General features: G+C 50.3%; 1 protein-coding gene across 1 annotated transcript in view; it reads right to left on the bottom strand.

Moving 5' to 3' along the window:
* Positions 1 to 26,206, bottom strand: part of LOC138473314 (prostate stem cell antigen-like) — a 42,464-nt gene extending 16,258 nt beyond the window's left edge. The window contains exons 1-2 of the mRNA XM_069611978.1: positions 26,054 to 26,206; positions 16,269 to 16,385 (exon numbers count right to left, since the gene is read on the bottom strand). Of these exons, the coding sequence (XP_069468079.1) occupies positions 16,269 to 16,385; positions 26,054 to 26,105 (169 nt within the window). The 5' untranslated portion in view covers positions 26,106 to 26,206. The remainder of the gene's footprint in view (positions 1 to 16,268; positions 16,386 to 26,053) is intronic.
* Between the last annotated feature and the right edge of the window lie 452 nt (positions 26,207 to 26,658).

Genomic DNA, 26,658 nt, shown 5'->3' with positions numbered 1-26,658 from the left:
GTGTGTAGGGTTCTTCCGGGTGGCGGGTCGATTGGGTGTGTAATACCATTTCACATTTGCAATACATATATACACATTAATCCAATGAGATGTGTGGACATTGATCTTTGTGTACGAGGCCTTTCTTGGCGTACAGGCCACATTGTGCATGTTCCCGACACACACAGTGCCACAAGTCCCGTGTCCAAGCCACCAGGCGTGAGTACTAGAAGCATGCATCTATGATATTCTGACGAATCTCACGGGCCTCCTGTGCCTCGCGGACTCCTTGAGGTGCTGCCACATCCCCACCCTCATCATGACCATCTTCAGGTGCTTGCAGTTCTGCGTCAGGGGGCATGGCCACATTTCTACGTACGCACATGTTGTGTAGCATTACACATGCCATGACCATCTTTGCAACCTTCTCATGGCGGTATAGGAGTGCCCCGCCAGACCTGCTGAGGCAGCGGAAACGAGCCTTCAGTAGGCCGAATGCCTGTTCTATGACTACACGGGTACGTGAGTGGGCATGGTTGTAGTCCTCCTCATGCTGGTTCTGTGGGTTCCGGATTGGTGTAAGGAGCCATCTCTTCAGTGGATACCCGGCATCACCTGTATGTGGACAAAGAAGGATGTTTGTGGAATAACATTGCTACGTACGCATCCCCCCCCTTCCTGCCACGTCATTGACGCATCACCTACCCCACATTCACATGCATTAAATGAGACTCACCGAGTAGCCAGGATCGGTGCCCTGCGTGTCGCTCCATGTAGCGTGGTACTGTAGAGTTCCTCAAGACCATAGAGTCATGGGTTGATCCTGGAAATCGGGCACAACAATGTGTAAAGATCCTGTTGGAGTCACACACCATTTGTACATTGATAGAATGATATTGTTTCCGGTTGCGGTGCTGGACCTCCATGGCATGTGGGACAACCAATTCCACATGGGTGCAGTCGATGGCACCAATGCAACCCGGTATGCCGCCAAGTGCATGGAATCCCACTTTTGCGTTTGTGAGCTCCTGCTCCGAGCGTGGTAAACAGATGTAGTCGTCTGCGTGCTTCAGGAGGGCATCAAGCACTTGGAATAGTGTCCGTGACAATAGTGGCTGTGAAATGCCATGCAACTGTCCGACTGTGTGCTGGTAGGTGTCTGTGGCCAGGAAGTGGAGTACAGACACCACCTTCAGTAGGGGTGGGATGGCGGTTGGGCTTTCTATCATGCTGACAAGGTCAGCGTGTGTCATGTCGACAATGGCGGTTATGGTGTCCCGGTCCAAACGGTAGAGGGTGTGGATCTGCTCAGCAGTGAGGTTGAACGGATTGGCACGGAGGCGTGGGATTGCGGGCTGCCTGCGTGGTGGTAGTGGCTGTGCTGGTGGGCCTTGCTGCCCCTGCCTTGCCCTCCTCCTCCTCCTCCTCCTGCGTCTCCTCTGTGCGGCCGGTTGTTGCAGTCGTTAGTGTTCGTCTTCTTCTTGAAGTTGGAGTACTTGCAGTGCTATCAGGTCCCCCAGGCCCAACATCGCTAGTCCTGTCGGTAGCATTTGGGAGTGGGTGTGGTTGTGGGAGGGGTTTGGGTATGCAATTTATGTGTTTTCAGGCTGTATAGCCTCCACCTGTGGTGATTCATTTCACCTGTGCCAGCTGCAATTACTTTTGGGCGAGCACGTCCCGCACACAACGCTGCTATTTGACGCATGGCATCTTGCAATTACAATCATGTATGTGATCCCGATGGCAGTGAAATATTGGTTAATATGTTGATTCTGCTATGGTCCCATTGTTTCACATACTATTTTTGCAGTCGCGGACAAACTTGTGAAGGGTCAGTGGAATGTAGTACTCGATCAACGGTGGACCCTCATGCAGCACTGTACCGACGTTCACCGACGGGCGGGGAGTCCCATTAGTGATTGAAGCCAGTTGCCATTTTCACACACAGCCGCACTACATAGATGTATTTGTGAATCCAAGCGTTCACAGATGCCTTTTCGACGTGATGTTGCAAAAGAGGAATTCGAAGGACAGCGCTTTTGCTTTTCAACTAGCGGCGAGGAGACGCCCACAGGTCTGACTGGAAATGTAACGTTCTATTGTTGAATGTCCTTGGGACAGGGCCCATGACGAGAATGCAATGATTGATGTGAATTGAATGGGATGCGCAATAGCGTAGTGGACGATGAGGCAGGACGTCCCCAAATACATGTTACTTCACTACACTAGTGAACCGGGCAGGAGCACAGTGGATTTTGCAGACTGCATTACGCACAGACTCAATGGAAATTTCAAATGTAATGTGAGTAAATATTCAGGCGTTTCTATTCCGGGATGAGGGAATGATGAATGGATGCATGGACAGATGATTTAATTGAGAGTTTGTCATGTGCATGGCTTTTTGATATCTATCCCCTTCCCCTGCGCTATGTGATGCAAAGCTGCCATAGTGGGTCCATCATCTGTCTGCCCTTGTTGAACCCTCCCTGTCTCGACGCGCCTTCAAACACTTGTGTCTGTGCACGTTACTAATCACATCTAATGGATTCTGTTTTGACAGACGCATGCACACATACACTCGTTAGTAATAGTGTATTGAGCTCGATTCATGTCGTTATGATTCGCAAGTGATTTTTTGGTGACATTAATCCTTTTGAGTGTGCTAGCATGCATATGGTTGTATATTTAGTGTGTTGAATGAACTGAGTAATTCATATGAAGTTCGGATGCCCATGCTATTATTTTTTTCTTTTGGGTGACAGGTATCTCCTCCCCTTTTGCCGCTGCCATCTGTACGCCACTCCTGCAGATGGCTTTTTCACTCGACACCTGCAGCTTCGAGTTAATCAGTGGAGCACCATTACGATCTTATGGGACGATCGCCAATGGGCCACATGCCCTTACGCAGTACTAGTGGCTAGGATCAACATCTGTACCTTTCAGCTGGACTAGTGCCTACTTCATGGGACTGCCCTGCGGTTCTAGGCGCTTCCGTGTTGCCTTTTTGGTCGTAAATGTAGGCTCTGTGTACCATGAATGAACAGGGCGTCACACAAGTAGAAGCTGGTCATTCATTGCGGATGCAGCCCACAGTGATGGAAATCATTTGGGAGTTAGTTTGCGAATAGCTGTATGGGCTTGGTGATTTGGATGTGCATTAAAATTATGTTCAGATATTGACCGTGTGGCCTTATTCTTTACTAGTGATGTTGCATATTCCGATTTGTGGCGCGATGTATTGTGAGATGATCTGCATTGGGTTCCGGCTTCTGAGTGGAGTTGTGTGGTACTGTACTGGCCGCGTTTGCCTACGAGGAGTTGTGCAATGTGGGCAGGGAGTGGAGTACAGGCACTCAGTAGGGCCATGTACGGTTGGTTCGCGATGCCGTAATTCTCACCATGGCGGAAAGGTACTTTCCGCCATGCTTGATGGTGTTGAGTACATGTCCGCTAGGGTCAGAATTCGCGTACCGTTGCGCCATGGCGGAAATTACGGTTTTGCAAGGCGCGCGTGCGAGTGCTTGGTGCAGTTAGCATTGGCGTTCACTACGGTGTCGCTAATGGCATCGTACTTTACGGTGACGGGTCATGATCGCAACGAGCGGTATTCGATGGCGGTATTTCATTTCCGCCTTCGTTTTTGGAATTCCGCCAGGGTCGTAATGAGGGCCAGTGAAAGTGACAACTGTAGGCGTTGAAACCAGAGACGTAAAAGAACTTCAAAGCACCCCCTGATGGGAGACCTTTTACAAGTGTAAGGCCCCGCTGGAAGGGGCCGCTATGGGGACAATCCGGCCCCTGGGCCCTACCATTTTTGAAAAACGGAACGGGAAATGATTGGGAGACTGCCTCCAGTTTTGGCAAATGGCCATGCGTTACCCTTTGACTTGAGCAAGTCCCTACTTAACCAGCCTCTGTCTCATCTCTTTCCGCCATGTAACTCTTTTGGGCACATACGTGGCGCCAGGAGGTTCAGAAATGTAGACTTGCATTCATATGTCAAAGAAACACATGTTTAGCACCCCTATTTGCTTCTGGCCCCACTCCTTAGCACCGCTCCCGCTACCCGAGCACACTGGAGTAAGCAATTTTAGGTGTTTAAATAACCAGTAAAATAAATGAAAAATGGAGAGTCTGCATAGCACACTTGTAATGAATCTGTAGAGGAAAGGAACCCAGCACAGAATCCTCGCATGCCCAGACACAGAAATGAGATTCATTTCCATGATAGCATCTGTGCATGATGGAACCGCTCCGGGGCAAGGGGCCTGGGAGGGCCGCAGATGCATGCACCGAATGTGGGAGGGGCCTGGGAGCGCAGCAGATGCATGCACCAAATGTGGGAGGGGCCTGGGAGCGCAGCAGATGCATGCGCCGAATGTGGGAGGGGTCTGGGAGCGCAGCAGATGCATGCACCAAATGTGGGAGGGGCCTGGGAGCGCAGCATACACATGCACCGAATATAGGAGGGGTCTGGGAGCGCAGCAGATGCATGCACCAAATGTGGGAGGGGCCTGGGAGCGCAGCAGATGCATGCGCCGAATGTGGGAGGGGTCTGGGAGCGCAGCAGATGCATGCGCCGAATGTGGGAGGGGTCTGGGAGCGCAGCAGATGCATGCACCAAATGTGGGAGGGGCCTGGAAGCGCAGCAGATGCATGCACCAAATGTGGGTGGGGCCTGGGAGCGCAGCAGATGCATGCACCAAATGTTGGAGGGGCCTGCGGGCGCAGCATATGCATGCACCGAATGTGGGAGGGGCCTGGGAGTGCAGCAGATGCATGCGCCGAATGTGGGAGGGGTGTGGGAGCGCAGCAGATGCATGAACCGGTTGTGGGAGGGACCTGGGAGCTCAGCAAATGCATGCACCGAATGTGGGAAAAGCTCGTGTTCAATTCACACCATGCTGACATTGACGAATGTACCAGGCACACAGTTCCAACAAAGGAGGAGTGAAGGGGGAATGACTGTGGGAACAGGGCAGATGAGGAGCGGAAGCTGCCCATCCTCTGCTGCTTTCATCGCAGACTATCCCATCATGCCCTGGCTCAGAAATGAGGCTTAATATGGGCACCTAGAGGACACAAGCGTGCAGGCCACCTTCGGGGACATCCAGGGCCATCTTAAGCAATTTTGGGGCGCTGGGCATGGACATCTTTGGGGCCCCCTCCACCAAACAAAAGGAATTAAGTGATCAAGAATATCTGGTGGTACCGCCTCTCTCTCACCCACCGTGAGCATAACCCATAGGTAGATATGCCACCTCGCAACATTAAAAATAAGCATGTTTACTCCCTTTTATGACCCCTTACCCTCTTCATTCTGGCTTTAATCAGAATGATAAACAAGTAGCATTTGAAGGCCAACATTAGCAGTCTACCAAGAGGTTACTTCTCTTCTAGTATAGAAACAGGAAGGTGTGCAGCCTGTAGTATTAATGCGGGACTGTATGTAAAAGGTACATGTAACCCAGAATAGGCAGAGAACTGACATTAGCCGCCTCACAGAATGCAAACGTGCTCTAGCATGGGTAGAGTAGAGCAATTGTAAGGGAGGAGAAAGCTGCACATAGCATAGTATAGCATAGCATGGGTAGTGGAGAGGAGCTGGAAGGAAGGAGAAAGCTGCACATAGCATAGTATAGCATAGCATGGATAGTGGAGGCAGATTAGAAGCTACCAGGAAGGTGTCTCTATCAAGACAGACTGAGATTAGAAGTGGGACATGGTTTTCAAATAGTGTTGTCATTAGAGATCAAGGGAACAAGTCCCTGTGGTGTGCAGTATATCAATGCTCACTATTATAGTCGAAGCAACCCTATAGCCAGTGAAGCCATGAGTGAGGCTTTTATGAAGATCATACCCTGAGAAGGAAATCACTCTGAAGGGCTGACACGTTTGAAAGGTTTAGGGACTGGCAATTCTGAGAGGTTAGGCAATACAAGATTAAATGAGATGCCCAGGATCTCACATTGCTTAAGGGGTGAAGCTGGGATCCGTGCCAACTCTGCAATTTGTGCATTTGAACACTTCCTTTTCCAGCTCTTACCACTGACTTGCAAAGTACACAAATCACATTTCCAGACCTGACACTTTTTAAAACCAAGATATTACAGAAGGGTGTTATGCAAAATGGGAATGATTTACCAATCAATGTGATTTAACAGATTTAATCTAGGTATGTCTTTTGTACTTTTAAGCTTGAAGTACTTCCAAAACAATGGCTTGTGAAATTGTCATTCATAAACGTGCAAAAAACCTTTGACTTTTATACAAAAAGCAAAATGTTTTTTGTGTCAAACGAGCAGACCTTACAATATGCTTGCCCAAGGCCTACAACATCTGGTCCACTCTCTCCTGTCTACCACCCCCTCCCACTCAAATGACCTACAGAAGAAGAAAGATCAAGTAATGAGCTAAACAATGCCACCAGCATGCAAGAAGGAAAACCGCACAGAAGACAGCACAGTAATGCAAGAGATATTATATGATTTGACCAGGATCACTGCATCGTCTGCTGGCAAAGCCAGGATACACGCATGAACACTTTGGTTCCACAGTCTTTTATTCACCTCTTGGACTAATGGTTTATGCTCATCTTTGGAGGGGATTGCCTAGCGTTTAGAACGCCCTATCTGAATAAACCAATTTCTAGACCTTCACCATACGAAAGGCATGTTAGTTTTTATAGCATCCCCTATCTGGTGCAGGAACATTGCTGATAATAGCACCTCTTATGCTGCAAAACCAAGTACATATGCAGGTAGGTTTATAAACTTCAGACATCGGAAAGCTTCAGCCAGCCTTGCTGGAGTGCTCTTCTAATCTTTCATATGAACGCATATCTCTGCAATGAGTGCTTAACACACTGTGCTAACTTCTGAACCATTGTGCCACTCAATGTATCAATATGGATTTCAACTTTGGCTATTGCACATGATCAACAGAATTCCCGCACGAATGAAAGAATGCCACAGAAGCTGCGCCATACGGAACACACAAACTATGTATTCCACAGTGAACACAGAAAGCTGGTCAGATAGCACAGCGAGTAGAGCGCTCGCTTTGACATCTGTGAAGAGCCGGCTGACGCAGGTTCGAATCCCGGCAGGGCAAAACTCAGCCTTTCATCCTTCCAAGGTCGATAAATGAGCACCACACACTGTGGGAAATAAGCAGCGCTTAGATACCCGAGGGTTCGTAGCACTATATAAATGCCCAAACAAACAAAGCAAAGATTAAAACAATTATAAAACACGAATTAAAAAGTACTGAGTCCCAATCCATTTACTTCTAATATATGACAAACATAACTACACCTGCCAATATCGTAGAAGTGGTTTCTTTTTCAGACTTAGGATAACCCCCTGCAGTGGATTTAAAAGAGAAAAGGATCCCAGATGAGGCTTCTCTTGCCAGAGATCCTTGAAAAAGAACAAAAAAATATTGGAGTAAAGGACCCTCGTGCATGATCACGCAAGGGATCCTTTACTTTAAAACAAAAGAAAAACTGTCACCAGTGCAAGCAGAGTGCCATTAGAGTGATAACCCTAAAAACCCTCTAAGGGTTTGAGGCGCTTCGCTCTGTGCCCATTCAGCACCGCTGCCTCGGCCAGCAGTGAGACACTCCCCTGACAAGCAGGGGAGCGGCGTGAGTCACCGCCGCTGGCCCCGGGCACTCATAACTACTGGCAATCCCCACAGCTGGGAGCACCCAATGTTTTCAGTCTGTCTGGGCTGCATAAAATTGAAGGGGCCGCCCCCATGTCAGGTGGCCCACCAGGACTCCCAAAGCTGGCAGACATGGCCCAGGTGGAGAAGAGTTGTGCTGGGCACCACACGCTGCATCGGATTGCTGGGCTGCCCCTTGCATACGCAACCCAGCCCAAGTAAAGACTTTGATACCCACACATTGCTGCTGCCGTTTGCCTGCTGCTGCCTGCCAGAGAACCATCACAAGAGAGCTCAAGACAAAAGAACATCCAGAAAGAGCAGCACTAAAGACCTTGAGACATCCCTAGCCAAGCTGTCTCCCAAGTAACGTGTGTTTATATATATATATCTTTTAGTACAGTACACTGTATGGACTTTGTATATATGTTTTAAAGACTTTTTGTAATTTTTAAGATTGAAAAAGACTTCATATTTTAGTTTTTAAGGTTTGGATAAGCGGCGGCTTAGGTTAAGTTAGTTGTATATAGTGTCTCCTTAGTTTGCTTTCTTTCTTTAAACAAAACTCTCAAAAAACCCTGCCAGTGTACCTGAACAGAAAAGTATATATGAGCATATAACAACTAAAAGAACCGTACACCAGGGTTCCCTGGTTCCAGTGTGGGGTGCCTGAGATTCAGGGTACTTGGTAGCAACCGGTGGCCTGCCCGCCTAAATCATGGCTTGACAAATGCATATAGCAGGCCAAGGCTATCCTCAGGGTCAAGGATAATTCAAAGGGGGGGAGATTGTAACCCCCTGCGGGGGATTTAAAAAAATGAAAGGATCCCGATGCGGCTTTATGCGCCGGCGATCCCTGAAAAAGAAACAACAAGATCGGAGTAAAGAACCTTTGTGCATGATCACGTGAGGGATCCTTTACTCTAAAACAAAACAAAAAAACGTGCACCTGCACGAGCGGAGTGCCATTAGAGGGATAAGGGAGAAAACCCTCTAAGTATTTAGAGGCTCTTTGCTCTGCAGCTGTTCACCTCAGCTGCCCAGGCCTGCACTGAGTTGCTCCCCTGACAAGCAGATGAGTGCCTGTCAGCAATGCTACCACCAGGTGACTCACAGTCACCTCTGCTGGCCAGAGGTTCTCATTATTACTCGCACTCCCCACAGCGGGGAGAGCCCAACATTTTCAGCCCTCTTGGACTGCATAAAATTGAAGACTCCCTGGGCCACTCCTTGCAGATTTGGGCCAGGTGGAGAAGAGTTGTGTAAAGACCTTGGGCCCCCTACACATTGCTGCTACTTTTGCCTGCTGCTGCCTTCCTGCCAGAGAACCATCACAAGAGAGCGCCCAGGCTATCTCCACAGCAAGGTGTTTTTATATATAGTTTTTTGTACAATGCACTGTATGGACTTTCCATCCAAGAGCACAGAACTAGAAGAAGACGGAGACAACACTGACACACTGCCTTATCATTGCCCGGGCCCTGGGCTTGGATCATGTTCGATCTCTGACCTCCAATGTTTCAAAACCTATGCAGATAGGAGCAGGAAAAGGGGTCTGTGTGTGTGTGCTGCACATCTAGAGAACACCCAGTGTGGCACTGTGCTCTAGAAGGTTTCCTCCCGTTCTCAAGAGGACCTGAGGGACGGGGAGGCCCAGGGGTGTTGCTAGGTCTGGAAAAGACCCGGGGCTACGCTAGTGTCGGAACTGTTGGGACTGGGGGCTAGCTAGCCTTTTGGTTGTAGCTCCTGAGATTCTATCCGGGGCTACAGCCAAAAGACCCGGGGCTATAGCCCCCTTAGCCACCCCCTAGCAACGCCTCTGCGGGGAGCAGCAAGGGTCCAGCCCAGAGATGCTTCATCACCCAGAGCGGTGCCGATGCCCGGAGTTTGGTATTACTCACTGAACTCACCTGTGAATCATGGAAGAGTTGGGAGATACCAGCTTTGGTGGTTTCTGAGTCGCAGGCCTATGAATAGGTAAGAGCCCCCAGATACAGAGGTTCCCTGAGGCTCAGCCTGTTGCTATAGGAGCTCATGGATGACGCTCCGAAAATAAAGCTGTACTTTACCTGAAGGTTGCAGTGTCCTGCATGTCATGCCATGAATGGAGCACGCGTGACATGAAATGATAGGTTATTTATAACACACTTAATAGCCAGAGGTTTTTAAGTGCGGACTCAGGGATCCAACCTGTGTTGCTCCATGTTGTCTTGCTTCCAAGGCGACCACGTTACCCCTAAACTATCCTCCCAAGACATGTGCAACACAGCAATTTACAAGTTAAAGTGCAGCTTTCTCATGTTTTTTACTGAGCGCCATGTATTCCTTCAGTATACTCTCATCCTAACCACTAGATTTATTAGTGATTAGGATGACAGTATATTTAGGGACAATACAGCGCTAGTAGGTCCCTGTTCCCTGCTGAACACAGCCAACAGTGCCTGCCAAAAGACCAGTGCGGCCAACGCACCGTGCCAAAATGGCAGGCGCCAAAGGGCCGCACCACATTGTCCTGCTCCGAGCTGGGAGATGCAAAGGGGAGATCCCACCTACACTAGTGTAGAACCTGGGGCCAGGAAACCGTTTCGCGATTATTGCTGAATGGACTGTTTCTCCTTCCATAAGGGCAAGGATGTTAGGATTGTGGCGCGTGCCGAGAGTCACCACAATCCGTTGGTGTTTGTATGGATATTGGAGCATCACCACGAACCCAAACAACAAAAGCAAAGTGGTACTTCACCCCAATGCAGAAGGTGGACAAGGAAAGGTGGCACGCATACTTGGCGATGCTGAAGCCCTGCATCTATGGGACGCGCTCTGTGGTAGCTATGTCCCTAGGGAGGGGGGGGGGTTCAAACAAGGCTGTCCACTAGTGCCGTTAATATTTATTCTGTTTTATTTAGAATTGAACCTGCCTAACTCTTCAGCTAGGCTCATCCCACCTTTATTAAATGGGACTAAATTCAGTTCTCTGCTGTATGCAGACAATGCTGTTCTACTAGCTCTTTCTCCTGGCGGTCTACGGCACAGTCTACTGGATGCCTTGCTGTCTACGGCAGAGTCTACTGGATGCCTTGCTGTCTACGGCAGAGTCTACTGGATGCCTTGCTGTCTACGGCAGAGTCTACTGGATGCCTTGCGGTCTACTGCAGAGTGTACTGGATGCCTTGCTGTCTACGGCACAGTCGCAGAGTCTACTGGATGCCTTGCTGTCTACGGCACAGTCGCAGAGTCTACTGGATGCCTTGCGGTCTACGGCAGAGTCTACTGGATGCTTTGCGGTCTACGGCAGAGTCTACTGGATGCCTTGCGGTCTACGGCAGAGTCTACTGGATGCCTTGCTGTCTACGGCACAGTCGCAGAGTCTACTGGATGCCTTGCGGTCTACGGCAGAGTCTACTGGATGCTTTGCGGTCTACGGCAGAGTCTACTGGATGCCTTGCTGTCTACAGCAGAGTCTACTGGATGCCTTGCTGTCTACGGCAGAGTCTACTGGATGCCTTGCGGTCTACGGCAGAGTCTACTGGATGCTTTGCGGTCTACGGCAGAGTCTACTGGATGCCTTGCTGTCTACGACAGAGTCTACTGGATGCCTTGCCGTCTACGGCAGAGCCTACTGGATGCCTTGCTGTCTACAGCAGAGTCTACTGGATGCCTTGCGGTCTACGGCAGAGTCTACTGGATGCCTTGCGGTCTACGGCAGAGTCTACTGGATGCTTTGCTGTCTACGGCAGAGTCTACTGGATGCCTTGCGATCTACGGCACAGTCTACTGGATGCCTTGCTGTCTACGGCAGAGTCTACTGAATGTCTTGCGGTCTACGACAGAGTCTACTGGATGCCTTGCGGTCTACGGCAGAGTCTACTGGATGCTTTGCGGTCTACGGCAGAGTCTACTGGATGCCTTGCGATCTACGGCACAGTCTACTGGATGCCTTGCTGTCTACGGTAGAGTCTACTGAATGTCTTGCGGTCTACGACAGAGTCTACTGGATGCCTTGCGGTCTACGGCACAGTCTACTGGATGCCTTGCTGTCTATGGCAGAGTCTACTGGATGCCTTGCGGTCTACGGCACAGTCTACTGGATGCCTTGCTGTCTACGGCAGAGTCTACTGGATGCCTTGTGGTCTACGGCACAGTCTACTGGATGCCTTGCGGTCTACGGCAGAGTCTACTGGATGCCTTGCGGTCTACAGCACAGTCTACTGGATGCCTTGCTGTCTACGGCAGAGTCTACTGGATGCCTTGCGGTCTACGGCAGAGTCTACTGGATGCCTTGCGGTGTACGGCAGAGTCTACTGGATGCCTTGCGGTCTACGGCACAGTCTACTGGATGCCTTGCTGTCTACGGCAGAGTCTACTGGATGTCTTGCGGTCTACGGCACAGTCTACTGGATGCCTTGCGGTCTACGGCACAGTCTACTGGATGCCTTGCTGTCTACGGCAGAGTCTACTGGATGCCTTGCGGTCTACGGCAGAGTCTACTGGATGCCTTGCTGTCTACGGCAGAGTCTACTGGATGCCTTGCGGTCTACGGCAGAGTCTACTGGATGCCTTGCTGTCTACAGCAGAGTCTACTGGATTCCTTGCGGTCTACGGCAGAGTCTACTGGATGCCTTGCGGTCTACGGCACAGTCTACTGGATGTCTTGCGGTCTACGGCAGAGTCTACTGGATGCCCTGCTGTCTACGGCACAGTCTACTGGATGCCTTGCGGTCTAAGGCACAGTCTACTGGATGCCTTGCGGTCTATGGCAGAGTCTACTGGATGCCTTGCTGTCTACGGCACAGTCTACTGGATGCCTTGCGGTCTACTGCACAGTCTACTGGATGCCTTGCGGTCTACGGCACAGTCTACTGGATGCATTGCGGTCTATGGCAGAGTCTACTGGATGCCTTGCTGTCTACGGCAGAGTCTACTGGAGCCTTGCGGTCTACGGCACAGTCTACTGGATGCCTTGCTGTCTACGGCAGAGTCTACTGGATGCCTTGCGGTCTACGGCAGAGTCTACTGGATGCCTTGCGGTCTACGGCACAGTCTACTGGATGCCTTGCGGTCTACGGGACAGTCTACTGGATGCCTTGCTGTCTAAGGCAGAGTCTACTGGATGCCTTGCTGTCTACAGCAGAGTCTACTGGATGCCTTGCGTTCTACGGCAGAGTCTACTGGATGCCTTGTGGTCTACGGCACAGTCTACTGGATGCCTTGCGGCCTACGACAGAGTCTACTGGATGCCTTGCGGTCTATGGCAGAGTCCACTGAATGCCTTGCTGTCTACGGCACAGTCTACTGGATGCCTTGCGGCCTACGGCAGAGTCTACTGGATGCCTTGCTGTCTACGGCACAGTCTACTGGATGCCTTGCGGTCTACGGCAGAGTCTACTGGATGTCTTGCGGTCTACGGCACAGTCTACTGGATGCCTTGCGGTCTACGGCAGAGTCTACTGGATGCCTTGCGGTCTACGGCAGAGTCTACTGGATGCCTTGCGGTCTACGGCACATTCTACTGGATGCCTTGCGGTCTACGGCAGAGTCTACTGGATGCCTTGCGGTCTACGGGACAGTCTACTGGATGCCTTGCGGTCTACGGGACAGTCTACTGGATGCCTTGCTGTCTACGGCAGAGTCTACTGGATGCCTTGCAGTCTACATCAGAGTCTACTGGATGCCTTGTGGTCTACGGCAGAGTCCACTGGATGCCTTGTGGTCTACGGCACAGTCTACTGGATGCCTTTCTGTCTATTGCAGAGTCTACTGGATGCCTTGCAGTCTACGGCAGAGTCTACTGGATGCCTTGCGGTCTACGGCAAAGTCTACTGGATACCTTGCAGTCTACGGCAGAGTCTACTCGAAGCCTTGCGGTCTACGGCACAGTCTACTGGATTCCTTGCGGTCTACGGCAGAGTCTACTGGATGCAAATCTATATTTCAATGGTCATGGATTGAAATTAAATCATGATTATGATCTTTGGAAATGGAGGCGCAAAGAGTAGTTGGCTTATCAGTAAGGACAATATGGAGACTGTTAGTTCTTAGAGATATTTAGGGTTGGAGTCTGCGAATAATGGTAGTTGGGGTATACAGGTAAAGAAGGTTGCGAAGCAGGCTGCGTTAAGTGATTAGGGGCTAGTTCATCTCTTTTATTGACATGGGGGTTAAAGATTGGACCTAGGCCTATTAGTGTTGGAGGCTAAACCGCAGATGTCAGCTGTGTATGGATCTGAGATCTGGGCCATTTGCCCTGCGTACCTCTGGAGGTTGTGCAGAATACATTCTTGAGGAAAGTGGCAGGGTTATTGCCTAGAACCCCATGCAACGCTCTGTGCCTCGAGTTAGGTGTTCTTAGCGTGACCTCCCAAGTACAAAGGAGGTTTCTTGAATTCCTTCTGAATGTTCAGTTCGACCCCTGCATAAACCGCAATATAAGCAATGCCCTCATAGAGGCCGGGTCTTTGCCTGCACAGCAAATGTTTTGCTGGTATTCAAGGCTAAGTGTTTTGGGGATGTTGCTGTATCCAGTAACATGTCTAATTTGCAACGCAAGGCCCTTCTTAAAAAAAAGGTGCTGTACAAGTGGAACACGGTAGAATTCTGTCTAGAATGAAAATGCTACAGTCATTAGAGTTGTACAATAAAGGATGTGAGGGTTTTGGGGTAATTAATGCTAAACCAACCAATATGAGTAAAATTAAGTCCCCAAGTGCAGAAGAACAGATCTGATGATTAGATCAAACATGCTCCCCCTAAAGGCTGAATGAGTTGGTTGGGCACTGACAAATTGGATTCACGTGTTACAGGCAAAGAAGAGGATATTGTGCATTTTTTATTATTTTGTCTGTTTTTTAATAGATTTTAGAAGAAGATGGCTGTGACCTCATTTTATTGAAAATAATATGAGGTCATATAGTGAGGCTGCCCCTGTTAATGAACCATAACAATGAAGATTTTATGTATGATGTTTTGAATTGAAACTAAAAGCTGTCTTTTTGCTCGAGATCTATAACTGCCACTAGGGGAGCACTCTTGTTCTTTCTAGATTACTATGTTGCCTGTGTAGCTGTGTAAATTTGTCATGTAAATTTCTGATTTACAATAATGTTAAAAATGTCCTAATTGCTTCATCATGTATCTGTTTTTAATTGACTTGTAAAATGTAATTATAAGCAACCTGTAACGCGCCCCCCAGATGCCTCTGGGTTTGGAGCGCTATATAAATAAATAAACAAACAAACAAACAAACAATTGTAAGAGCGGCGTTTAGTAGGATATCTGGAGCATGCTGGTGTTTTATATTGATTGCGATCCTGTATGTTTGTGAATGTTTTAGATAATGAGTGCTCTTTATGTTCATGGCTATTTTCTGACTAAAGTTTCTACCTACCTACCAAGCTGCTGGCTGGCCTCTCTCTCCCTGGCGCCCCCTCTCTCACTTCCCACTCCCTTCTGCCACCCTCACCGCTCCACTCCTCCTGCCTACCCACCGCTACTGTGCTCAGCCCTCATCATGCCTGCGGCATTGCGTGCTAAGCCTTTGCCCATGACGTCGCCGGCCATGGCATCATAGAGGGCTACACTCTGAGCCCCCGCTTTCTGTCGCCATGATGGCCTTTTTTTATACACATTGTGTTTTTTTATTTTTGTTATTGCTCTAGGTACCCTGGGTTTTGCCCCGTGATGCTAAAAGTGGTAACACCCTGTACTAAAGGCTGTACCATGTGACAATGGGGTCCTTGCTAATGGCCGCTGCTCCACTGAGGCCTATTAAGGTGGGCAATTACGACACAATACAGCCCTTAACACAGGGTATTATTGCTGAGTAGGCCTGTGGTCTTTGCATTGGTGTAAAGGCCTCATTTTAAGTTGTTCTTCATTTTGCCAGTCTGGGGGCAACCCCCATACCGTCTCCTGTTTTTAAAATTGTTCTAGTCCCCCTTTTTCAATTTTTAGTTTTTAGGTTTTCAAATTAAAAACTATACTACAGTTAGAAGGGGCCAATGTCTTCTCATCGCTCTGAAAAGGCCCAATATAGGTGTAGAAGCATCATTTTAAGAAGCAATTTATTTCACAGAGCTGAAGGAAGCCTCATAGACCCCACTTTTTAAATTATTCTACTCCCCCTTTTCAGTGTATCTGATTTTTGGATTTCAAGTAAAAAGGATGCTTTTATACCGCTGCAAAGACATGTCCCGGGTAGGATATGAAGGGAGGGGATATATAGTATCTTGCCCCTAGCAAGATCTGCCTGGATGAGTGATAACATGGAGCAGGAACCAGGCTCATCCAGGTAAGTACAAACAGAAGATGCTTTACTGTTCTTGGTTACATAGAAGTAGATCATGAAAGGTAGGAGATAAGGTCACAAGCAGTCCTGGTTCCCTTCCATACTCCAAGTCCCAACCATCACTCTGTGGAACTCCCAAGCCTTCAACACTCCAGGCTCCACCTCACCATTCTATGAGGCCCTGCTTTCCCTCAGACAATACACAGATCAATCAAGCTACAACAGGATACATAAGGTTCCAGGTAAGGGTATACAGGTCGTGGATAGGGAGGGTGGTCTCAACTGTTGCATAGATTATCTGTGGGCGAGATGTACTTTGACGTGGTGCACAGATACTCACTGGCTTGGCCTCGCAGCGTCACGCAGGCGTCCGAGTAGCTGGGGCACTGCTGGGGGCCCTGGCGGTTGCAGTCCTCATCATTGGAGCCAGCACATGTGAAGCACTGCAGGGCATCTCCTGAAGGCGGGGAAAGGCAACACGTTATACAGGCAAGGTCACCGTTGCCGTAGCACTGCCACCACACAGCCACATGTCAGTGGTGGGTGGCCAGTGTACCACCACACATGGGGAGTTTGGGGGACCATCACAAGAAGACTAGGCCACTGCCAGGAGCAAACATTTCAAAGGTGAGAGACCACCATATGCTGCCACATTTCAGAATGTGAGACACACGCGCACACACACACACACACTTCTTCTGCATTCACTTCACCATACATTCACTTTGTCATTTTGACCTCTTTTTAGTTCTTCTGTCTTTCACTTTGTCATTAAAAAGGGAGCCCCCCAGTTAATCACATTTTTCTGTCCCATATTCTTAGCCCTCCCACACCCTTCCCTCAACCCTAACCTTGCAGTTAACTTTACCCATACGCATTGCCACCGTGACAATGTGAAGATGCAGACAAGGAAAAAGCAAGGCGTAAAAGCAAGGAGTAAAAGCAAGGAGTAATTGCAAGAAGAGGCGAATGTTTGAAGAAGCAAATGTAAAAGTGTTGAGTGTGGAAGAAGTTTTCTCGATGGAGTAAAGCGGGATACCCACACAGCCATGTTTCAGAGGTAACAGCCCATCCCCCAGGGGCACTTGTCATGGCGAGAGACCCTTACGCACATCCATATAGCAAGAGATAACAGACTGAGACACACAGCCTTGCTTCATAAGTGAGATACTGTGGCGCACATTCACACTTTAAAAAAGAGAGAGTGCAAGGCACACAGCCATGTTTCAGGGGTGAGACCTCACTATGTATTGCTACATTTCTGAAGTCAGCGTTCATAACATATCACACAAGCACTGGCAATGCCAATAGTTTTGAGGTTTACTGTTCTTTGCGTTTTGCATTTAAAGGTACCAGGGTGCAAGGAGGAGAGTGCAAAGTTTCTAAAGAGTGTACGGTGAAGGGTGAAGCTGTGCAATGGAATAAGAAGGGGAATGTAGCAATGGAGGAATCATTTGAATGGCGTGCGCCATCGATGATGAGCAATAGAATGTGAAGGGCAACAGAGCAAGGGAGGAAGCCATTGATAGAGGGCACCATCGATGAGCAATAGAATGAGAGGGGGAATAGAGCAAGGGGGGAAGCCATTGATGGAGGGCGCCATCAATGAGCAATAGAATGAGAGGGGGAATAGAGCAACAGAGGAAGCCATTGATTAAGGGCACCATCGATGAGCAATAGAATGAGAGGGGGAATAGAGCAACAGAGGAAGCCATTGATTAAGGGCACCATCGTTGAGCAATAGAATGAGAGGGGGAATAGAGCAAGGGAGGAAGCCATTGATAGAGGACGCCATCAATGATGAGCACAAGAATGAGAGGGGGAATAAAGCAAGGGACGAAGCCATTGGGGGAGGGTGCCATCGATGAGCAATAGTATGAGAGGGGGAATCGAGCAAAGGAGGAAGCCATTGAGGAAGGGTGCCATCGATGATGAGCAATGGAATGAGAGAGGGACTAGAGCAAGGGAGGAAGCCATTGAGGAAGGGTGCCATCAATGAGCAATAGAATGAGAGGGGGAATAGAGCAACGGAGGAAGCCATTGATAGAGGGCACCATCGATGAGCAATAGAATGAGAGGGGGAATAGAGCAAGGGAGGAAGCCATTGATAGAGGACACCATCAATGATGAGCACAAGAATGAGAGGGGGAATAGAGCAAGGGAGGAAGCCATTGAGGAAGGGTGCCAGCGATGAGCAATAGAATAAGAGGGGGAATAGAGCAAGGGAGGAAGCCATTGAGGAAGAGTGCCATCGATGAGCAATAGAATGAGAGGGGGAATAGAGCAAGGGAGGAAGCCATTGAGGAAGGGTGCCATCGATGAGCAATAGAATGAGATGGGGAATAGAGCAAGGGAGGAAGCCATTGAGGAAGGGTGCCATCGATGAGCAATAGAATGAGAAGGGGAATAGAGCAAAGGAGGAAGCCATTGATTGAGGGCGCCATCGATGAGCAATAGAATGAGAGTGGGAATAGAGAAAGGGAGGAATTCATTGAGAGAGGACGCCATCAATGATGTACAATAGAATGGGAGGGGGAATAGAGCAAAGGAGGAAGCCATTGAGGAAGGGTGCCATCGATGAGCAATAGAATGAGAGGGGGAATAGAGCAAGGGAGGAAGCCATTGAGGAAGGGTGCCATCGATGAGCAATAGAATGAAAGGGGGAATAGAGCAACGGAGGAAGCCATTCATAGAGGGCGCCATCGATGAGCAATAGAATGAGAAGGGAAATAGAGCAAGGGGGAGCCATTGATAGAGGACGCCATCAATGATGAGCACGAGAATGAGAGGGGGAATAGAGCAAGGGAGGAAGCCATTGAGGGAGGGTGCCATCGATGAGCAATAGAATGAGAGAGGGAATAGAGCAACGGAGGAAGCGATTGGTAGACAGTGCCATTGATGAGCAATAGAATGAGAAGGGGAATAGAGCAAGGGGGGAGCCATTGATAGAGGACACCATCGATGATGAGCATGAGAATGAGAGGGGCAATAGAGCAAGGGAGGAAGCCATTGAGGGAGGGTGCCATCGATGAGCAATAGAATGAGAGGGGGAATAGAGCAAGGGAGGAAGCCATTGAGGGAGGGCGCCATCAATGAGCAATAGAATGAGAGGGGGAATAGAGCAAGGGAGAAAGCCATTGAGAGAGGACGCCATCAATGATGTACAATAGAATGAGAAGGGGAATAGAGCATGGAAGGAAGCCACTGAGGGCGGGTGCCATTGATGAGGAATAGAATGAGAGGGGGAATAGAGCAAGGGAGGAAGCCATTGAGGGTGGGTGCCGTAGATGAGCAATAGAATGAGAGGGGGAATAGAGCAAGGGAGGAAGCCATTGAGGGCGGGTGCCATTGATGAGCAATAGAATGAGAGGGGGAATAGAATAAGGGAGGAAGCCATTGAGGAAGGGTGCCATCGATGAGCAATAGAAAAAGAAAGGGGGACTAGCGCAAGTGAGGAAGCCATTGATAGAGGGCGCCATCGATGAGCAATACAATGAGAGGGGAATAGAGCAATGGAGGAAGCCATTGAGGGAGGGTGCCATCGATGAGCAATAGAATGAGAGGGGGAATAGAATAAGGGAGGAAGCCATTGAGGGCGGGTGCCATCGATGAGCAATAGAATGAGAGTGGGAATAGAATAAGGGAGGAAGCCATTGAGGGCGGGTGCCATCGATGAGCAATAGAATGAGAGGGGGACTAGAGCAAGGGAGGAAGCCATTGAGGGAGGGTGCCATCGATGATGAGCATGAGGAAACATGAGCAAGAAAGGGTGAGAGTGAGTGGGCAAGAAATAAAGCGAGAGTGTGAGAGGAAGAATGAGGGGATAGGGAGAGGGGGTACACTGGGTGGTGGAATAGAACAGGTAGGGTGGGTGGGGCTAGAGAGAGGGGTAGGGTGTGTGGTGGAGTAAAGAGAGAGGGTAGGGTTGAGTAGAGAAAGAGAGGTTTGGATGGGTGGTGGAAGAGAGAGGGGGATAGGGCTGGCGGGGATAGAGGGAGTGCGAGTAGGGCGGGTGGATGGGGTAGAGCGAGAAGGGGTGCGGATAGAGAGAGGGGACAGGGTGGGTTGGGGTTAGAGAGGGTGAGGATTTTAGAGAGAGTTGGTAGGGTGGGTGGGGATAGAGAGAGTTGGTACGATGGATCGGGTAGAGAGAGTTGAAAGGCTGGGAGGGTGGGGCAGAGAGAGTGCGGGTGAGGGTAGAGAGAGTGGGCATGGGGTAGGTGAGTGGTACTAGAGAGGAAGCCTCGGGAGTAATACAAAAAAGATTGCATCTGAAAGCAGCCCAAAAATAGTCCAATAGGGAAACGTGCTATGCACCAATGACATGCTTCTTAGAAAGCTGCTGATTGGAGCACATCTTGTTAGGGAGCTCCTCACTGGGTAACACGGCGGAGGAGTTTGGAAAAATACATTTTAGTGAGTTGGCCATTCCATGCCGTGGCATTGTTGGTTGCTATGCCAACCAGATAGTATCAGTTCAGAACCCCATTCCCTTCCCTCTTTTGCAACAATGGTTTCGGCAATTCTGTGGCTTGCACCACAAAAATTCACCAAAAGCAAAAAGGAGGGGGCCACCACTCGTAGGCACATTTCAGAGTTGGCAGACCACTGTGCACAGCCATTGTTTCAGAGGAGAGCGGGGGCCACGTTCCAGAAGTGGGACCAGCATGCACAGCACGTGTCCGAGGTAAAAGACCACTGCACACATGTCTCCTGAGAGAACGGGCGGGCAAACTGGGCTTGTGCCCTGAGATCCTATCGGATGCCTGATGCAATGAAGCCAGCGCATCATCTCTACTAAACACAGATAGCACAGGTCACGTGCCAGGATGGTGTTACTGCGCAGCTTTCGAGGCTTTGGACCTGCATCCTGATCAATTCTTCCTGGCATGTGCTGTGTGTGCACGTAGTACATACACGTAGTGCGCTGTGTTATCATTTCCCGCTCTTTTTGGGAAATGTAATGATCCCATGGCAGATCTGGAGATGAAATGCACTTTGATAAGTTTGAGTGCCACGATGGTTAAGATAGCTTAGCGTGTTAGGCAAGAGTCGCAGGGATCTGCCTTCACATGCCAGACGACAGAATTAACTGCCAGCTAAGCCAGATCAGCTGTTCCTCTCTCTGAGGGAGATAAAGGTGAGCAGATACTCTTTGGGGATAGTAACACCTCCTGTGCTAGAAAACAATATTACTAGTTATAACAACTTACATGGCCTCAGCATGGGGCAGCTCTGGAGCTTAGTCCTTTACTTTGCTTTAATCATTTATACCGCGCAAACCATGGACCCGTAGGCTTAAGGGTGCCAGACAACACAAACAAACTAACAACAAACTCCTCCCAAAGGAAGGCTTTCAACAGTGGGCAGCAGGGCCCAGCATGGCCATGCATTTACTACCCACCCCAATGCAAAGCAGGGTGTGTGAGTCAGGAGACTGGCTTAAGCAGCCCAAGCCTCAGGGCCAGAATCCCAGCTTTGCCACTGGACGAACTTCGATCAGAACATTTACAGATGGCTGAGCCATTCCCCGGAAGGCTGCTTGCACAATAGTACACAGATAAGAACAAGTGGTGAGCCAGTTTATGAGGGGGAGGGACAACAACACAACAAACAAACAAAATAAGAAACAGGTGATTTACAAAGGTAACTTTAACCTAAAGAAGCCAGTGCTTTACACTAATGTGGAGTACTGTGCACATGTGCAACATTACATTATTACACAGCACCTGAGGGAGTGCTGGGGTCAGGTAGGGGGGATGGGAAGGAGGGGATTGCAAACTCGACTCTAGTCCCAGCCCTGCCACTTAACCAAACTGTGTGATCTTGGGTAATTTATTTAATCTCATATTGCACAACCTGTCAAATTTGCCAGTCCCTAAATATTTCATAATCATGGATTGATGGAGTGATTTAGTTCTTAGAGAATAATCTTCCAAAAAGCTTCACTCTTGGTGTTGCAAACTATATAGTACCAGTGACCCGTCACATATTGCACTCCACAAAATCATGTGTTCCTTGGCTCACGCATGGCAACACTACTTGAAGACCATGTTCCACTGCTAATCTCAGTCTATGTTTCTGGTATGTGCACCTTCCGGCTATGCTCTAGCCTGCACCCTCTGTCTTTGCTATGGTAAGTGTACCTTCCTTGTTGGGTTCAGTCTGTCTTCTGTTTCCATGCTTTGAGCATCTGGGCATTCTGTGAGGCTTCCAGTCTGGGTCCTGCATTTATGATAAACCCTTGTATCCTTTCCTGTATGTGTTCTAGAGAACATATACCATTCACATGGCCCCCAATCTATGCCCGGCATCCCCAGTAGGGCACACCCACCTTCCTTGCGGCTTCTAAACGCACAACTCAAAAAGTATGCTAGAGCGGGGTGCAAAATGTGCACTTGCCGCTAGCCAGTGGCTAGTGATAGCTGACTCTAGACTAGTAACACATGGTGTGCTCTGTGTGTGTAGAATTGAGGTGGCGAGTGGCTTTCTATGGCAGGCTAGTAACTTGCAACATGACTTCCTTGCCATGTCGCGCCTTGCAAAACTTGTGTGTTGGCGCGTTATAAATGCCATATCATATCATGTTTAATCTGATTTCGGTGTCAATGTGCGGGTTTGTGCAGCTTTTTAGATTTGGTTATTAGGTGGTGCTGTAAGCTGTAGCTATTGCACTGGAGTACAACGAGGTGGGAGTTAACATGTTATGTTACTGAACATGTGTTATGCGCTGGAGTGGTGTGAGGAGGGAAACACTGCTTGTGAGTGTTGTTTGGATATTTACCGACCCATGGACATGTAAATATCTATGGCCATTCCCCTGGCACTACTTGCCCCACCCAAAACACATCCTCCTCAGATCTTTTTCAGCTATCAAGCAGTAGCATCAAAGTGTGGCCTGCCAGTTTTATGGCTATGCCGTCTACTGAGAGCTACTGGCATAATTGCAGCTGTAAATGGTCTACTGGTGAAATAAACATGTCTGAACCAGGTTTGCCTTCAGCCACTTGATTTATGTCTGTTTCTTGCACTGAATTCCTTTTAAAAACAAGCATTGACAAAGCCAGTCGTTTTGGATTCTATACAGGTATTAGAAAGGCATTTGCCAGGCACTATTATTGCACAGACAATCACGCCATTGTCCAGCTAGTGTCCTCTTATTGCCAGGTAGTGCCAGTGTGGCAATGCCTGAGAAATGCGTATCCCAGGCCTACACAAAACACAAATGCCTATCCCATGCCAATGCTTGTTCAGACAGATCTTGATGGACCTGCGTCCTGCATCTATACTCCAGCTCAGTATGTTCTGGCGGAGGCTAATGTTGCCACTGAAAACCCACTGGTTCATGAAATTGATTCCAGTGAAGGTGGTGGGGTGGGGCGACAGGATAGGAGCCCCTAAGCCTCATTTCATCGCTGCTAAGGCTGCAAATAAAGCTATGGGTTGAGAGGAGGGACACACAGCCTGTGGGTGTTTTTTGGTTATGTGCCCACCCATTGACTGCCCACGACCATCTCGATCCCTATGGACATTCCTACCCAGTTACTGCCCCTCCCCGTCCAACACACATCCTCATGGGAACTCTTCGAGCTTGCTTGTTCAAGCCTCACCATCAAACTGTGCACTCGAAATGCCTGCCAGTGCGTTTTCTTCTGAAAGTTAATAAACCCGCTACTGGTGAAATAAAAATGTCTTAACCAGGTCTCCTTCAGTCACTCGATTTATAAGCAGTCTGGGTGTCCTTCAATGAAGTCGTGTTAAAAACAAGCATTGGCAAAGCCAATAGTTTTGGCTTGTGTATAAGTATTAGGCATTTGCCAGGCATTGCTATGAGATGCCCAGGTACTCGCACCATTTTGCACCCGCTACCATCAATGGCCAGTTAATACCACTTCGGCACAGCATGTCAAGTACCTTTCCCATGCCTACACAAAAGCCCAAACTGTTGGCATTGCCAATGCTTGTTTTGGTTTGGAGTGCAATTTTTTCTGTGACCTAAAGATCCATGAGATGCCACCTATATCAGCATGCACGAGCACACCGATAAAGAGAGAGAGGGCGAGCACCACCACAGCCGGGAGATGTGAGGGGACCAGCACGCACCGCCAAGTAACAGCCACAGAACAAGAACTCAGAAGTGCAGGCCTGGACTGATGCAACCCTAGAGGGGGCGGGCTCATCTGGGGTCAAAGGGAGGTCGAAGAGGATGGTGCAGACAAAGAAAGGTGCAGAGTCACCTGAGCCTATTCGGGAGAGGCGTAGACTCGCCTGGCCCTATGATGGAGGGGCAGACTCACCTGGTCCTATGATGGAGGGGGCAGACACTCCTGGCCCTATGATGGAGGGGGCAGACACTCCTGGCCCTATGATGGAGGGGGCAGACACTCCTGGCCCTATGATGGAGGGGGCAGGCTCACTTGGCCCTATGATGGAGGGGGCAGACACTCCTGGCCCTATGATGGAGGGGGCCGAATCGCCTGGCCCTATGATGGAGGGGGCCGACTCGCCTGGCCCTATGATGGAGGGTGCAGACACTCCTGGCCCTATGATGGGGGGGCAGGCACTCGTGGCCCTATGATGGAGGGGGCAGACACTCCTGGCCCTATGATGGAGGGGTCAGGCTCACCTGGCCCTATGATGGAGGGGCAGACTCACCTGGCCCTATGATGGAGGGGGCAGACTCGCCTGGTCCTTTGGCGGAGGGGGCAGACACTCCTGGCCCTATGATGGAGGGGCAGACTCACCTGGCCCTATGATGGAGGGGGCAGACACTCCTGGCCCTATGATGGAGGGGGCAGACTCGCCTGGCCCTATGTTGGAGGTGGCCCTATGATGGAGGGGGCAGGCTCACCTGGTCCTTTGGTGGAGGGGTGTAGACTCACCTGGCCCTATGATGGAATGATGGAGGGGGCAGGCTCACCTGGTCCTTTGGTGGAGGGGGAAGACTCACCTAGCCCTATGATGGAGGGGGCAGACACTCCTGGTCCTTTGGTGGAGGGGGCAAACTCACCTGGCCCTATGATGGAGGGGGCAGACACTCCTGGCCCTATGATGGAGGGGGCAGACTCGCCTGGCCCTATGTTGGAGGGGGCAGACACTCCTGTCCCTATGATGGAGGGGGCAGACACTCCTGGCCCTATGATGGAGGAGGCAGACACTCCTGGTCCTTTGGCGGAGGGGGCGGACTCGCCTGGTCCTTTGGTGGAGGGGGCAGACTCGCCTGGTCCTTTGGTGGAGGGGGCAGACACTCCTGGCCCTATGATGGAGGGGCAGACTCACCTGGCCCTATGATGGAAGGGGCAGACACTCCTGGCCCTATGATGGAGGGGGCAGACTCGCTTGGCCCTATGATGGAGGGGGCAGACACTCCTGGCACTATGTAGGAGGGGCAGACACTCCTGGCCCTATGATGGAGGTGGCAGACACTCCTGGCCCTATGATGGAGGGGGCAGGCTCAGCTGGTCCTTTGGTGGAGGGGTGTAGACTCACCTGGCCTATGATGGAGGGGGCAGGCTCACCTGATCCTTTGGTGGAGGGGTGTAGACTTACCTGGCCCTATGATGGAGGGGGTAGACTCACCTGGCCTATGATGGAGGGGGCAGGCTCACCTGGTCCTTTGGTGGAGGGGTGTAGACTCGCCTGGCCCTATGATGGAGGGGGCAGACACTCCTGGTCCTATGATGGAGGGGGCAGACTCGCCTGGCCCTATGATGGAGGAGGCAGACTCGCTTGGCCTTATGAGGGAGGGGACAGACTCACCTGCCCTATGATGGAGGGGGCAGGCTCACCTGGTCCTTTGGTGGAGGGGTGTAGACTCGCCTGGCCTATGATGGAGGGGGCAGGCACTCCTGGTCCTTTGGTGGAGGGGTGTAGACTCGCCTGGCCCTATGATGGAGGGGGCAGACACTCCTGGCCCTATGATGGAGGGGGCAGACACTGCTGGCCCTATGATGGAGGGGGCAGTCTCACTTGGCCCTATGATGGAGGGGGCAGACACTGCTGGCCCTATGATGGAGGGGGCATACACTGCTGGCCCTATGATGGAGGGGGCAGGCTCACCTGGCCCTTTGGTTGAGGGGTATAGACTCACCTGGCTCTATGATGTGGGGGGGCGGGTAGACTCACCTGGGCCCACGAGAAGGGTGCAGAGCAGCAGGACGCAGCCGGCGGTCTCCATGGCAGATACTGGACAGATGACCCATGGGCTGGAGGCCGCCGCCCGCTTCTCACTTCTCAAAAGCTTACAATATCTCCTAATTCCTTGGTGTGTGGGGGGGGGGGCAGGGGGGACTGGCAGAAGGCTACTTATGGGCTTACGGAAAATCTGCCGTCCAAACAGCGGGGTCAGCTCCTGGGTCGGGTGGGGGAGGGGGGCAGGTCCTGGGTCGGGTGGGGGAGGGGGGCAGGTCCTGGAGGATGAGGAGGATTGGTCTTCCTCTTTCTGAAGGCGCCCTAATAGTTACTGATTTCTCTAATTATATTATTATTATTATTTGCAGAGGGTCAGACAGGTGGCTGAAAGGCAGTTTAAAAAATAAATAAACGGTAGTCTGACAGCCGGGGCAGGTGGGCCTCAAATGGCAACGCCCCTTTCAACCACCTGTTACCCCCCGCCCTCACCCCCACATTCCGCAGTGTCTTCGCGGAATTGACTGGGCACCTGACATGGCAGGTGGTCGGGTCTCTGTGCCTGGGGAAGCTGGTTCACTGGGCATTGGCACGATACTGGG

Source organism: Ambystoma mexicanum, chromosome 8, assembly GCF_040938575.1.
Source record: "Ambystoma mexicanum isolate Mex_15411 chromosome 8, UKY_AmexF1_1, whole genome shotgun sequence".
In the NCBI taxonomy this organism is placed as follows: Eukaryota; Metazoa; Chordata; class Amphibia; order Caudata; family Ambystomatidae; genus Ambystoma; species Ambystoma mexicanum.
Note: the sequence above shows the minus strand (reverse complement) of the source record. Positions and strands in the feature narration are given on the sequence as shown.